This window comes from Lepisma saccharinum, chromosome 21 (genome assembly GCF_977018435.1).
Source record: "Lepisma saccharinum chromosome 21, izLepSacc3.1, whole genome shotgun sequence".
NCBI classification, from domain to species: Eukaryota; Metazoa; Arthropoda; class Insecta; order Zygentoma; family Lepismatidae; genus Lepisma; species Lepisma saccharinum.
Window position 1 is genome coordinate 38,112,361 of NC_139249.1, and position 15,542 is coordinate 38,127,902.

Consider the following 15,542-nt stretch of genomic DNA (forward strand, 5'->3'; position numbering starts at 1 on the left):
ATATACGAAATTTAGTTCTGGCAAAACTAAATCATCTCTCAAAACTTTGCTTTTCAGTTGATCTATGCAGTTTATTTCTGTTTTAATAAACCACTCCAATATCCGGTATTGCTGAAATATTCACTTTAGAGAGACACCTTTGATCTCTTCGGCCCTCGAACCGTGCTAGCGCTACACTTAGGCCCCGGAAGTTCCGCTGTCGTCAATGTCTTCATTTTCGTATCACTATATCTTATAAAGCTATCAGAGGACGTTGACTGATCTGATCATCAATCGACTGTGTGAATTGTCTCACTTACCTCTGAAATCTCATTAACCGATTCTTTGTACAGATCAACCGAAAAATTGAATCCGCGTATTTACATCCTCATTATATTCTAGAACGTTCCGCAGATAAAACGATTCGTTAATATCGCCAGTAGTTGACTCCTTCTCTCATTCAAGAACGTACCCTCTCCCGCCTTCCAGAGATTAGAAATTACAACGAATCGCCCTACGTGTGGCGCTACCTTTGTTGTGCAGCTTCCAAATGCTGACAAGTTTCTACATAGTGCTCAAGTACGCTGCGACAACACCGAAAGCTCAAGAAAAGTGTACGTGCAATATTATCAACAACAGTTTTATAGAACATTCTCCGTCTTACCTCGATAATTGTCTATCTCCTTAAATCATCGTCACATTATTCAAAAAGCCAAAAACCTTATTTTATCTAGTGCAAAATAAAACAAAATAATGGGGGGGGGGGCCTCGAGCCACCTCAACCCCAGCTTGGATACGTGCTATTAACAATGACAGGGTTATAGAACATTCTCCATCTTGTCTCGATAATTATTTCTCCCAATTATCATCACATTATTCAAGAAGCCAAAATCCTAATTTTATCTAGTGTAAACAGAAAAAAATCCTGAAGGGGGCTCGAGCCTCCTGATTCCCACCTTGGATACGTGCTATTGACAATAATAGGGTTATAGAACACTCTCCGTTTTGTCTCGATAATTATTTCTCTCAGATTTATAAATTTATTATCTTCACATTATTCAAGACGTCAAAAATCTAATTTTATCTAGTGTAAATTGAAAAATTTCCTGAGGGAGGGGGGGCTCGAGCCATTAACAATAACAAGGGTATAAAACATGCTCCGTCTTGCCTTGATAATTATTTCTCTTCTTACATTATTTTCACATTATTTAAGAAGCCAAAAAACTAATTTTATCTAACGTAAACTGAAAAGTTTCCTGGGGAGAGGGTCGAGCCCCCTGTGCCCCATCTTGGATACGTGCTATTATCAATAACAGGGTTATGGAACATTCTCCGTCTTGCCTCGATAATTATTTCTCTCCTTAAATTATTGTCACATTATTTTATTTCACACCACAAGAAATCAAAAACCTCATTTTATCTAGTGTAAACCTAAAACTTTCGGGGGGGGCTCGAGCCCCCTAAGCCCCCCCCTCTGGATACGTGCCTGATTGCGGAAGATTTCTTTAGGTGAAATAATGAATTTCTAATGAAAATTATGTCTATTTCTTACATTAACGAGTACTTACTGTTTTTCCTTATTTCCACACACAATATGGCAGTAGCGTACCCGTTCATCGTGCGTTGTGCCAGTGTTTTGTCGGTTTGGCATGTGCATGCAGTGTTGCAACCTTGTTCACCGATTTTTTGTGCCAATACCTCGCAAACCATTGACGTTAGCCAAAAAAATTCACGATAGCCCCACGAACCATCACGGTGACGAGGTATGCCTACGAGGTTAGGTTAGGGTCCATTAGCACTCAGTTCGTTCAATTTAGCATATACGGGGTTTTTCTCGAAAGAAAATAAACTGAATTCTTTTGAATTTTAACTTTCCACTCCCCCTGGACTCTGTTCGTAAATATGTACATCCACTTCTTTCTTCAAGATTCCGTGTTGAATTATAAATTCCACAGGATCTTCCACACCCGGCAACAACTTTTCGACACATCACCTTATAGCGAAAACATGGCGTGGTTTGAAACACTGACTACAGGGTCTGACTCACGGAACATTGTGCTCTTGTTCAGAAAGCTAATGGCGGCATCAGCAATAGCGTGTCTGAGAGATTTTCGCAGATAAACACATGATTTTGCATTAAAATGGATCAAAACTACATTCCCAAACTTCAACAAAGCCAAAGAAAATGATTTGCGTAAGTACTTTCTTCTGTAAAAAGTAAGAAATCTGTCTCCGCTATACAAAAGTTTTACCTTTGTACATGTATTTTCTTTTTGATTCCACTTTAAACTGTACTCCCGATTAGCCATGCTGTGCATAAAGTGGACTTTAAACACTAAAAGAATGTATTTTCTTTTTCAAATATAATATCTCGTTACATGGCACATTTTTTTTGTGCTCAGCACGCACAAATTGAACACTGGGCAATTACGTTCTTGTTGTTGTCACCTGTATAACATGTTTTACATTTGAATAATAAATGCATTTTGTAACTTATTAGTTATTAGTTGAATTGCAGAGGCTCAAAAATTATGTTTTTAAAAAGCAAGGGTGGGGTATAAGGAGTGGCCCTTTTTGAAGAGAGACAAATGTCAACCTCTCTTCCATGAAGTACACCCTCGACTGTATTTTGCAGGCTAGTGAGACTCGGACGTGTAGACTGGCAGCTAATATAATTCTTTGTAGGGTTTGGGTTGTGTGCTGTCCATGCACATTTTTGATTGACGCTTCATCATTTTCATCTTTTCCAAACATGTGGTATGGTTGTCGAAAAAGAATCAACAAAAATGAAGCAAGTCACTGGTAGTCTTCACTTGGCATGATTTCATGGATGCCTACTAAAAGTTGATTGACCAGAGCCTCCCAGATGGTACATTGGTAGTGTTGTCGCCTTGAAATCAAGGGGTCCCGATTTCGATCCCAGTGGGGGCACATACTGGTTCGGACCCCACTTTAAAAATGTTGGTCCAGTCCCGATGAGCCTTACTGTGCATAAACTCAATCCAATCTAAAAGTCGATTGAAATTTTGTGTAGTGGCTAATCCATGATTCATGCTATGTTTGTTTTCAACATCGTACCCCCCTTGGCACTCCTAGACAATTTATTCTTTATTCTGCTGGTGCCACTGCTTGGCAGTAGGTGTGGTCACATGTTGTAAAGAACATTATTGCTTCTTGTAGTCAATGCTCTAGGGTGGTGCATCGGCACTGTAAGCTTCCATGTGTGTGAAAATGTTGTTGTAGAATTGTGCAAAATGTCATCGAAGTAAATGATTGACCATGATTTCACCAGTTTTGTGTCTCAATTTTGGAATGATGATGGAGAATCTGAAATTGAGGATATGATTCTGCAATCAAATCCAAAATGATTCCAGAATTGTGAATTGTCTTTAATTCCACCATCAACAAGTAGAATGCAGTTTCAAAATATAGTGAAGATTCTATGTGTTAGTGCCAAAACCTGCAGCATTTCAACAGAACTGTATGCATGGTTTTTGTGTTATGATGTACCTTATAGTGATACTTACTAATGAAAAGATACAGAGAAGAAAAGTGAAGTACAGTAAAAAACTGTTTGTTGGTGAAACAAGTGCTATCAAAATATGTTTCTTTATTGTTCTATTGTAGCTATGTAACAAAAAGTAGAATAAACAGTCATGTGAGCATATTTAAATTGTGTACGACACCTCTAGTGTGATGGGAAACACCCATTATAAACAAAGTGGTCAGATTTTTTACCATGAAAGGGTTAAATTGCATTAAGTTTTATACTACGTACTAACTTGCAAAATTGAAGTGTGCTGGTTGATATGCACAATATTTGAAGGTGCAAGGAACATTTTAAGCTTCAGTCATGGATTGCAACTGTTCCCAATCATGCAAATTACGTTGGAATGTTGTTGCTTCTCCACTTTTCAGTACTTTCCAGGCAAGTATTAGGAATCGTTTAGGTGTACTGTCATTTCTTTTGCCACTATTTGAGTTCATTATTGGCTTGGTATTCTGTACAACATGATGTAGTTTAAGTAACACATTAATACGTGGCATGGGTTTTTATCGTCCTTGGGTATAATATATAATCGTAGCTAGTGTGTTGAAGAGGCAAGTGTACATATTTTTGAGACAGTTAAGTGCTTCTCGGTTGGCACATCACGCTACGACAGACACTAGGGGTCCTGGGGTTGAATCCTGACCTGGGCATGGATGTTTGTGAGTGTCCATTCATCAATTTCATCATATCATCACTCATCCCCATCTTCGCAAATTAGTAAAAAGTGGCAAAAAAAAGTGAAGTAAAATAAATCAAATCAATTATCAGAGGGGGAGGGTAACTCTAAATTAAACCATGTAAAAATGAAATACGAGAATTATAGGCAGAGCAGTCAAGAAGGTGATTATTTTCATGTAGTTTACAGAGGAGAACACACTCCCTTCAACGTGTGTTCTCCTGAAACGTCACAACGAAAAACTATGCTTGTAATAACCGTAAACTACAGGAAAATAATTCTACAATGCAAGCAATGCGTACATACAAGAAAAACAAGAAGGTGATAAAGGCCTTTATTTCAATCTGTTAAAATTTCTTTTTTACCTTTTTTTGAACCCTTATTGTATTTCTGCAGATATTTCAAATCTTATTGGTAATATATTTAAAGATATGGTCTTTACACAAACTTTCATACTTTTGATTTACTAATTTTGTTAGTTGAGCAATTTTATAAACTGCAAACTAATATTTGCCACAGCATATCTTTAGTTTAGTAAGCTAAATTTTGATGTAGCTAGTTTTTATGTAGGCCTACTGGTTAATTTTTAATTTGAGTCCAAACTGTAGTATCTATAATTTTTCCGATAGTAGTCGCTTACGTGCAAATAGAAGCACATATTTTAAATCGACCCTGGTCGTTTATGGACGGAAATGTGTTAAGGAATTAATATTTATTGTGAATCTATTGACTTCTGTCATTAATATTTTGTGTTTATGAAGTGGTAGGTAACATCTTTTCTGGTGTTTGTTTGGATTGTCTTGCCAGGTGCTATATTCACATGCCTGTCGCCTTCAGCTGGGCTGCTTCATGCTTAGGTAACAGAAGTACATTGCTTTACCGTAACACTTCTTTGGTAGACAAAATGACATAAACATAGCTATCACATAAGCAACTAAAATTATGTATAATTCTCACTTAAAAGCTATACTATGCAAATATTGAAAAATGATTGCTTATGTCAGGCTTAAATATACAACCTTCAACCTTAAAACTGCACATTGTATTGTTTTTTGTGTTATTTCAAGTTTATTATAATCAATTGGTACTAAAACTATTGCTATTAACATGATAATAGGCTTTGTTTCTATTCGTTTTTCAATTTTTGCTTGACTATGCAATTATAGGAATTATTGCCTTGTGTGCTTCCAGGAACACCATCTTCAGAGGGCAATTTGCACAGGATTGATTATTCCAACCCCCGAAGTGTACGAACTGGCAGACACTGAAGCTTACGACCGTCTTTACCCACCAGATTTCAAGATGCCAAGACAGTTAATACATATGCAACGTAAGCAGCACTCTTTTTAGATGTTCTAATTTTGTTCTTACATGAGATTGTTGTACAGTAGGGTTGTAGAATTTATACACAGTAAAATAAAAAAAATATGTTATAGTATATTCATGTTATCAGTGGAATTGTTTGTTAGTTACGTGGACTAGTAATTCAACAATAAGATACAGGGCAGAAATAAAATGGCTCTGCATGTAGGTGCATTGATTCATAAAATACTGAACCATTCAAAGATATATTTATAAATATATGCTAATCTAGTACGATACATAGCTGATAAATCTCCTGTATGTCACTAATTGGGCTTGAATTGTGATGTATGTACATGGCACTACTGGGTTGGAAACCAATTGAAGCCTAGCCCAATTGTGTCTTTTTCTTATAGTTCCTAAATGTGCTAATCAAGTCTTCTTTATTTATATTTTATAAAATATTTTCTCTGCTTACTTCTTATGTACTGAGAATAAGGTAACAAACTTATTATGGAAATTTAAATTTTTTAAAAGAGATTGCTTCCACAAGAACAGAACCTCCATCTCTGGTCTTCTGTGTCGGTGCTTTTGCAATTTGAGTCGACAAGAATCATAATCACCTCAATTTTGGAGTTCACTAGCCTCACCGTTGACTAAAGCCTAAATCACACGGAACTGGATTTCCAATAGGAATGCCCTAGCTGGTGCTGTACTGGATACCCACTGGTAGTTTTTGCCTCACATAATACTTGTTACCGTACTCGTCGATAGACTTTTGTTCCCATAAGGTATTGCGCAGAGCAGACAAACTGCAAAGATGAACGAGCAATTTGAAGAATGTTGTTGGAGAATACTGCTTTGTGCTTTTAATTAAAATTAAAACAGAAAAGTATGAACTAGAAATTGGCTCGAAAAGAATATTGTAATCAATGTGTACTGAACAAGCTTTTTAATGAACTCGAGTATGCATATTCATGTATGAGATTCGCAGGATTCATTCACACATCTCTTTCCCTTTTTTTGTCGAGAAACAAACAAAAACAGCCAACACTCGGAAAGCACAGGCAAAGGAAATATTTTTGCTAAACTCACAGATTATCTTCACATGGCCAAACTTCACTCCGATTGGCTGTTCCAGAGAATTAGAACATGGCCTATTCCTCAAAACCAGTCAAGCAGCCAGCCAGGCAGCCGTCACTTCCGGTAAGGTGGCCAGTTCAGCGCCAACTAACTGGATATCCAGTTCCGTGTGATTCGGCCTTAACATGGTAAGCAAACGTCATGTAGCTGTCTGTTTAAGCAGTGCCATGGGATGCCAGAGACCCAGATTCTAGTCTTGTCAAAAAGTTTCCACACTTTTTCTCATGTTTGCCAAGTTTAATGTAGGAAGAGATTCTTATTCACAACTTATGATCTATCGATGTGCATTTTCATCTGTGGTTGAAACACAAATTTGGTAGTCTGGTAAGAAATGTAGAGCTAAGCCAAACTATTTTTTTATATATATATATTTATTTTGCTGCTTGCTGAAGAAACATTGAAATTTGCACCCAGTTGAGGAGTGAGTATTTATTTTAATTTACTCTACAGCTTTTGCAATGGAACAGGACATCCCCGATTACGATATAGACTCTGATGATGAAAAGTGGGTAAATGCACAGGCAAAGAAGATGGATATAACAGCTCTCAAGGTAATGTTCTATGGTACAGTATGCACAACTTTAAAAATGGTAGTTTTTCGTCCACTAACGTCTTCTTAGGTATTTCATGAGAATGAAGTGAAAGTAAGAACAAACAGAAAAGTGTATGCTCTGCCTTTAACACCAAAGAAGTGTTGACTATATGTGTGCATCTGTAGTTAACGTTACGTAACGGAATTGTGTATTGCTAACTCTGTCGTCTTGTAATTCAGGTATCCCTGGTTCGATCAATCCACTGTGGGGACACATCTTGGTAGTTTTTGACAATTTAAAACTGTTCTACATTGTCAACCTTACAAAATCTCTTGTTTATTCTAAATGTTTGTGTTTGCTGTGATAACTTATGTCTACTCAACAAATCACATCAATTAACAAAGAAAAAGATGCATAAGGTTTAGAAATATCACAAAGCCAGGTCGTAATGAAATAGAAAACAATACAAAGGAATTACTAAGAATGAAATGCATTCTATCATGCTAGTAATATTGTGTTGTTTTTTTAAATGTATATAAGTGTAATGTCTTTTAGCACAACTTGTTGCCTCTATATATTTTTATGCATTTTTAATTTATATTAATTAATTAATATTCAAATTCATGCAGTCTTTTAAATATATTGATTTTTTCGTTTCTCCTGCAGTTTGAAGAAATGATGGACAGGTTGGAAAAAGGCAGTGGTCAGAAGGTTGTAACTCTTCAGGAAGCGAAATCTCTTCTCAAAGAAGATGATGATCTCATAATTGCTGTGTATGACTATTGGTTGAACAAGCGGCTAAAGATGGTAAGTAGTCCTATTTTTGTTTATTTCCCACCAAAGGGGGAAAAATATTCTGCAACCCTTAACGATTGAAGAGATTGAATTACGTTAAATAGCTGTGTGAAGGTTGTAATTTTCTTTTCGATGTGGCATAAGAATATCAAATAACTATGGATGTAGATTTACACCTGCTAAAAACCTGGAAAAAGTCATTGATGATTTAACCCATACGTATACTGTAACAGATTTTCTTTTTAAAGTTGGAAAATTTTATAGTTCAATTCTATCTGCATTGCAGCAACTAACTGAGGGAGCTTTCGCATCCAAGTAACAAGATGCATTTTTTTGGCTTGTGTGCCCACCTCTGTCTGTTGGTGGTGCATGAGCAATGAATGATTTTCTGCAAAGTGAAGATGAAAATGCCAATTCTGGTGTATTCAGTTTGTTGCTGTGTCGCTAATTGAGAAGAGGTCATTTAACTTGGCTTAGTCATTGTCATTTTCTGCAAGAGCTGGATCCCTTGCCGCGTGGTGTCTGTATTGTTTTAATTGTTTGGCACGTCCATCTTGATTGGTTGGGAGATGATGACAGTGCTTTAACAAATGCTTTTAGTTTTTTGTGAAGTCCTTTTCCACTGTCTCTGAGGAAGTTTTAGTGTCTCCTTACCTTTTTACTGCTGTAGAGTCCCATGTAAATGATTTGGAACATGACAATAACTGCCATTTTATATATTTTCTGTACTTTTGCTTTTTGGGCATGTGCCTGTGTGTTTGAATTAAATAAATAAATTACAACATTAAAAAACAATCAATTACATACCTGTGTAGCTAATATGCCCTTTTTTGTTTCATAATTTGCATTACACTTTTTTGCATAGATTCATCATCATGACTCTTATCATGTGTAGTTTTTTTGGAACTCAGTTCAGTGAGTCTTATTTTCCAAATAGCCACTTGTCAATGGAGTTCCCTGTCATTTTAGGACACGAATATTGTTATTTCATGACTTCTCAACTTTCTTTTAAGTGTGGCATGGAACCAAATTTGCTGAAAAGTTCTGTCTCCATCCGGCAACAGTGGTCTACTCTGTAGAGCATCTGACTGCCACATGGGAGACCTGCTCACATAGGCTCAAATCAGTGGGTACCTGGTGGGGGAGGTAAAGGCAGCTGCATCGTAGTGCAGATCGGATCACCTCAAAAATTGTGGAGATAGAGAATATGTGGGGCCCTACCTGCACAGCCCCTAAACATGCTCTCATGCATGGGGAACTTTACCTTTTATCCAGAAACCTTTTCTACAGGTCACGAACAACTCTCCTTACCAGGATTTCAATGTACTGGTCACTTTTCATGTGTCATTGGCTGGTACTAAGGGTTCCAGTCCTTCATCTTCATCGTGGCATTCTTTAGGGTCTCTTTCAAATAAGTCGTTGGCTCATACTTGGCTCGGCACCCATATTGAACCCACCGCCCCTGCAGTTCAAAGTGGCTCTCATCAGGCAAAATAGCTTTTTTCCAGTCCTCTATTGTACAATCTCGACGAGATCTTGCCCACAAGGGGCATGCCCTGTGGAATTCTTTTAGGTGTTTCTTTGGAGGTTTGTGCCTTTTCTTCCAGCTGCTAGAAGTCTACAATGAATGCGAGACACTTGCAGATCCACTCCCCTTTCACCCAATTTGTAAACCAAGTCTGCAGGGGTGAACCTGGTGTTCAGTTTGCTTTTTGTGAGGTGAAAGTGGTCATCAGGGGTGTGTTTTTGTTTTTCCTGCCATAGTTTCTCTTTTTCTGTGGTGAAATGGAACCAGTCAGTTTATACTACTCAATAATTCAATTTGCTGTGAGTACACCAACACAAAAATATAGTTGTCATCTCTTTGTGTCATAGAATTATGCGATAATGCTAGAATCACACTATTCTTCCTGGGAGTCATACCGATTGAAGAAAGATGATATGAATCTCTCTAGAATATCTCAACAGTAAATCAAATATTGAGCAGTCATGATACAGAGCAGTTAGGTACTATTGAATCAATAACTAAACAATGCACAGGATCTACGAATAAGTCATGGGTAGCACAATGTTGCCAAGACTTGCATTTTTAACTTTTCTCAGGGAGCTTTTAACACCCCTTTTTTAACTTTCAGGTAAGGATTTTAGAAAGGGAAATTTTCCTCATAACTTTGAAGGGTGCAGAATGGCCATTTGTGCTGACAAACAAACTCATTCATTCATTCAATTCAGTCTGAAATCTACGTAACACATTCTCGGGTCTCTGTAATAGTATAGTGGCTACAATCATAAGCATGTAATCAAGAGTTTCTGGGAGGTACATTTAAATTTAACTGTAAGTCCAGTTTTCATGATGTTTCGTGAAAAATGATGTTAAATATCAGAAGCAAGTTTCTAGTATCTGTGTTTGCTTTTTTTTACTTATATGAATATGAGAAACTTTCTTATGAACATCCAACTTAGCACGTCTGTACATAAATCAAACTTTAAACCATATCCTAATAGATGGTTGTTTATGTTCCAGCAACATCCCCTAATTCCTCAAGTAAAGACTGAAAACCGACCTGGGATATCAGCGAACAACCCTTACTTGGCATTCAGGAGGCGGACTGAGAAGATGCAGACAAGGAAGAACCGAAAGAATGACGAAACCTCGTATGAAAAGATGCTCAAACTCAAGAGGGATCTCAGTCGAGCGGTTACGTTGCTGGAGATGGTCAAGAGGAGAGAGAAGACGAAGAGGGAGCATTTGCATCTTACGATAGAAATATTTGAGAAAAGGTATGTGCAATGAAACAAGAAAACACACAAAACACGAAAGTATGGCGTGAAAACAGAATTATCCAAAATTTTCCTTGGGTTCCCTCTGAATTTTTCTCCCCCAAATTTGGGGTGACTATTTTTTGAAAATACCCTTTGTCTCCCCCCTTTCATCATATCATCACCCATCCTGATAACCCTCTTTCAGTGGTACTTTTACCCCCTTTTTTCTACAGCGTCTGAAAAAATCCTTTTGTCGGGGAAAGAAGATGAGAGAAGGCTTCTTTGTTTCAAATATTTGTTTAAGAAATATATATCAAAATCATTTGTGTAATAAAAGAGACTGCAAAGAGAGAGAAAAGGTTGGAAGAGAGTAAATATTTTTTATTGAATTTAAGTTGCTGTACCCTGCACATTTGGAGCTCTCTTGGCATGAAATTTTGTTATTTTTTCTCCCCCTCTCTCCATTTTTTTTAAAAACACACACACACAGAGAGAGAGGAGGATGGGGGAAACTATATTTAAGAGAAAGTATCATATTTTTCTTTTATAAAGAATTCCTTTTACCAAAGGTCAAGCAGGAGAAATGCACGAAAAGTACCTTTCTCACTCTTTTAGAGTTTTAGATGTAATTATTTAAGAAAATTAGCGACCACCTTATCTTAAAACTTGCATTAGTATGAATGGTCATCCACCTCTGCTACTATGTGGGAAAACATATAAAGCATTGTACATTCAATGTTCCGAGGCCCCCAATTTAGCCAAGGGCTAAGAAAAATATCCTGAATTTTACATTTTCCAGCATTTTAAGTTCTTTCAACTGGTTACCCGGAAGAATGAAATGTGCTTGGATGTTATTTTAAATCGACTTGACTTGTTTCCTTGTCCTAAGGGCTGCTCAAAACTTGCGAGGCGGGGGGGGATCAGCCTGAAATGACTGCTGGACTTGCTGTCTTTGCCAATGTGTATGGCAGGTCAAGCTCTTTCATCGATAAATACACCACCTTGAGAGATAAGATCGCAGGAATGTTCGAATGTGTGGCGCCTGGAAGTCTGGCCCATCTGTCCAGCTCTGACCTAGAGTTCAGCAGGTTCCCGTGAGTGAGCAACTCTCGGCCTTGTAGCTGACAACGTCCGGTAACCGCTTTCATTCAAAGCGTGTTCTTTGTTCCCTGTAACACTTCATAAAAAAGCGAAACTGTTAGAGATAATCAAATCAAACCACATAGCCGAACTAAAGATCGTCAATCCGCATAATGCGTTGTCATCCGGGTTTCCAAGAAAGTTTACTTCGATCTTACGTGCATCATAACTCCCGTTTCCCACTTTATACGTTTTCCTAATTGTGTCGATGTCGTAATATCTGCCAAAAAACTGTTCCGTTGGCTGACTGAATTCTACCTCTTTTCCTGTCAGCAAATGTTGGGGGGGGGGGGGGGGGGGGCAGGCGATGCTGATTATTTCAGCCACGATTTTCTTGCTCGTGTGTGCACAGGGCTGATTACAGGCGAGGGTGGAAAAGGACCCACCCCTCTTCCTTTCTTTTGACGTCTAAAATGGGGCAACCAGTTCTGAATATATTGTTGAAAACGAACAAAAACCATAGAACAAGTAAAAAAAAAGTGACCCTCCTCCCCCTTTCCCCAGCTCATTCTCCGCCACTGGTGTGCAAGGCATTTTTTTTTTTGTCTGCATAGGAAATATTGCCCATATTATTGTCTGTTGCATGGTAAAACGTAAAGCAAGGGTCATTTTTTTCTTCTTTACACTGCTGTTAAAAGTTCCATCTTCGACAGCGTTATCTTTAAAATGCAGGGATTTTTCTCTTCTGCCACCTGTTGCTTGAACTTCCAGCCGGTCTCCTTGTTTTTACGATGCAGCTGGCGCCAGTGTCTTGTCTAGCGTCTGCAAAGCTCTTTCTTGCAGATAACAGCGATGACTCATCCAGGGCGAAGGAAAAAGTTATTGTTTTGAATCTCGCAAAGCTGTTTTGATTTGACGATAACGAAATTCGGATCTCCAGAAAGGAAAACAAGAGTTAAAATAACTTCATGTTCTGCCCCTTCTGATAAGCAAATCTGTAAATTTAATTTGCATCCGCTTTTCTTGAGAACCATTCATGTGAGAGAAAAAAAAAAGTGTTCAAGTCTGTGAGACCGATTAAAAAGACATTATTCAAGGGGAAAACGATTGGAGGGGTGGGTGTTTGACATCGAGAATACTCCTAAATCCAACATTAAATCGTCCATTAACGTGAGAGTAAATAACGATCTACCATTTTGATATGTGAAAATGCGCAGTTTCATAAAGATTGTTTGCAGTTAATTTTATGCTGATGGGCTAATCGGGACTAAATATACAGTTTAAAGTGAAATTCAATTCCAAACCCAAATGATTATCGATTGCTGATGCTGTTTAATGACCTGTCCTAGAATACACATTGGGTGAAAACAGATCACAAGTTGCACGTTTCCTTTTTCAGGCTGGATTACAATGAAAGTCAAGGAAGGAGTTTGGACTGCTCCCTTGAATGAGGAGAAGGGTGAATGAAGTTGGTTGAAGCAAAGCAAAGTGACTTTTTTTTTACGATGTATTTTACACAGCAGAACCAGAACGAGAATTACAGCCCTGCCTTTATTTTTTTTTGTCTGGTGCCTAGAGAGGTTGTGTTGTTTCTCCCGAGAGATATAATCTTACCAGTTAATCTTGTAACAGACAATACTCCAGTAGACCTGTATAAAATCCAACATTCATTCTGCCCCATTATCTCCTACTTTTGCTGGCACCAGTCTGACTGATGTCAAGATTCTTTGAGTTTCGCTTGCAATAAGGGAGAGATTGTTTTCCTTTCCATTGGTCTCAGTGCAAACTGGTTTCTCATGAACTAGAATTGTAAAAATTTCCTGGAAAAGCAACGACTGTGCACAATTGAAAGAAAGTAACATTATTTTAAATTCCTTTTTGTGAAAACGTTTTCATGTTCTATTTTCCTTCTCACAACACGCATCCTATGCATTACAGGTTTTATAACTACCAGGATAAATGGTGTTACCATCTCCTATGAATCTTTGTGTCCGTTTGAGCTCCGTTTAAGCTGAAAATTGGTACAAATTCCATTAACGACCCCTTCGAAATAACGACCCTTTTCCCCAGGAACTGTGAAAGGTCGTTGAATCGATAGTTGACTGTATTTCTTTTGTGCTTGCCAGGATTAGATACTATAAAAGCACATTTCACTTTTTTCTAATGAGCTGCTTTGTTGTTGGTATTATGTGTAAAAATATACAGTGGAACCCTGATTGTACATTCCCCGGTTTTACATTTTCCCCGCATTGTACATTCAATGTTCCGAGGCCCCCAATTTAGCCAAGTGCTAAGAAAAATATCCTGAATTTTACATTTTCCAGCATTTTAAGTTCTTTCAACTGGTTACCCGGAAGAATTTAAAATAGGTTTCTCTGTATGTTCATTATGCCTATTCATTTATTTCCAACAATGTTGATGAACTTCATTCATTTGATTAACATAACGTTAAACACTTAACATTTTCAGGGTTGCTTCGCATCTGGAAACCCTGGAAAACAGGGAAATGTCAGTGAATTTTGCAGATTATCTGGAATTTACGTGCATTTTGGAGTCTGCAAGAGAAAAAGTTGCAAAACGAACAAGCAGTTCAGTTCCACTTCTGGATTCAGATTCCACTCCCAAAAAAGATTCAGATTAGAAACTTGTTTCTTTCGTTCTTATGATTCTCAGTCTTGTGCAAAATTATGGTTCCTTCGAATTTCTGTAATAAATTTTCACTTTTATGATACTAGATATTAGAAAGAATATCAAAGTAAAACTTGCAGTTCAGATATCTGATTGATAACTAAAGTACATTGACAATATGATCATAATTATCGGAAAGGTTGGTGAAGATGAGGTTATCGTCTATTTTATAGATCTTAGTCTTCTTGGCATTTCCTATAGAATTCCTATATGCAACAAAAATTTCTCCAGATGCTGTGTACTTATATATGTAAGCAAAAAAGCAGCATTTGCTATGACATTATAAATCCCTTAGAAAATTAAAAATTGTGTATTGTGTATGAACTTTTTCTGTTGTTTTTGTATTGTGAAGATCTGTTATGGTGAAATAATGCACCTCTGTTACCTTAGCCTCAAGGCTAGATGCACTTGGTGCACGTGATTGTAGCACCCAATATATTTGATGCCGATTGTAATTTAAATTTTTACTCTTCGAATTTTGATATGTTCTTGTGTGTGTAGAATGAAATTTGCTAAACAAAGAAAGTTTGGAAAGTGAATATTCGTAATAATTAACGGATTGTATATTTAATTGAAAAACACAAGGTTCAAAAGCAAAAATCATGATGATAAACATGTCTGGAAAAAAATTCTTTTTTGAATGGAAAACCGGGAAATGTCAGAGAATTTCTTAAAAAAAATCGTAGCAACCCAATTCGAACTCCAAAGGGACACGAAATTCAAGTTAACAAAACCATGTATCATTAAAGATGTTTTGAAGGGGAATAAATTTCTGTTTGAATTACTGAGTAAATTGAATTATCCAAGTTTGATTTAAAAAGAGTCCTCTGTAATTCACTAATAAGTTTATGGTTCAATTTTCCACACAGTTTTTGTTCTTGATTGATTTCGTCACCTGTCTGGTAACTTTGTGGTGAACAAATACTCTGTGGAAAAAAGAACCATATACTTGTTAGAGTGAATAAATGGATATATTCAGATACAATGGAGTCAACTTTATGTTAAACCCTTATAAAATGCTTAAGGGGGATGG

At 37.2% G+C, this 15,542-nt stretch overlaps 1 protein-coding gene across 1 annotated transcript in view; it reads left to right on the forward strand.

Annotated features, from left to right (window-relative positions):
- Positions 1-15,542, forward strand: part of E(Pc) (Enhancer of Polycomb) — a 70,059-nt gene that overhangs the window by 3,112 nt on the left and 51,405 nt on the right. The window contains exons 2-5 of the mRNA XM_083142399.1: positions 5,397-5,535; positions 7,101-7,201; positions 7,850-7,990; positions 10,503-10,759. Coding sequence (XP_082998525.1) covers positions 5,397-5,535; positions 7,101-7,201; positions 7,850-7,990; positions 10,503-10,759 — 638 coding nt within the window. The remainder of the gene's footprint in view (positions 1-5,396; positions 5,536-7,100; positions 7,202-7,849; positions 7,991-10,502; positions 10,760-15,542) is intronic.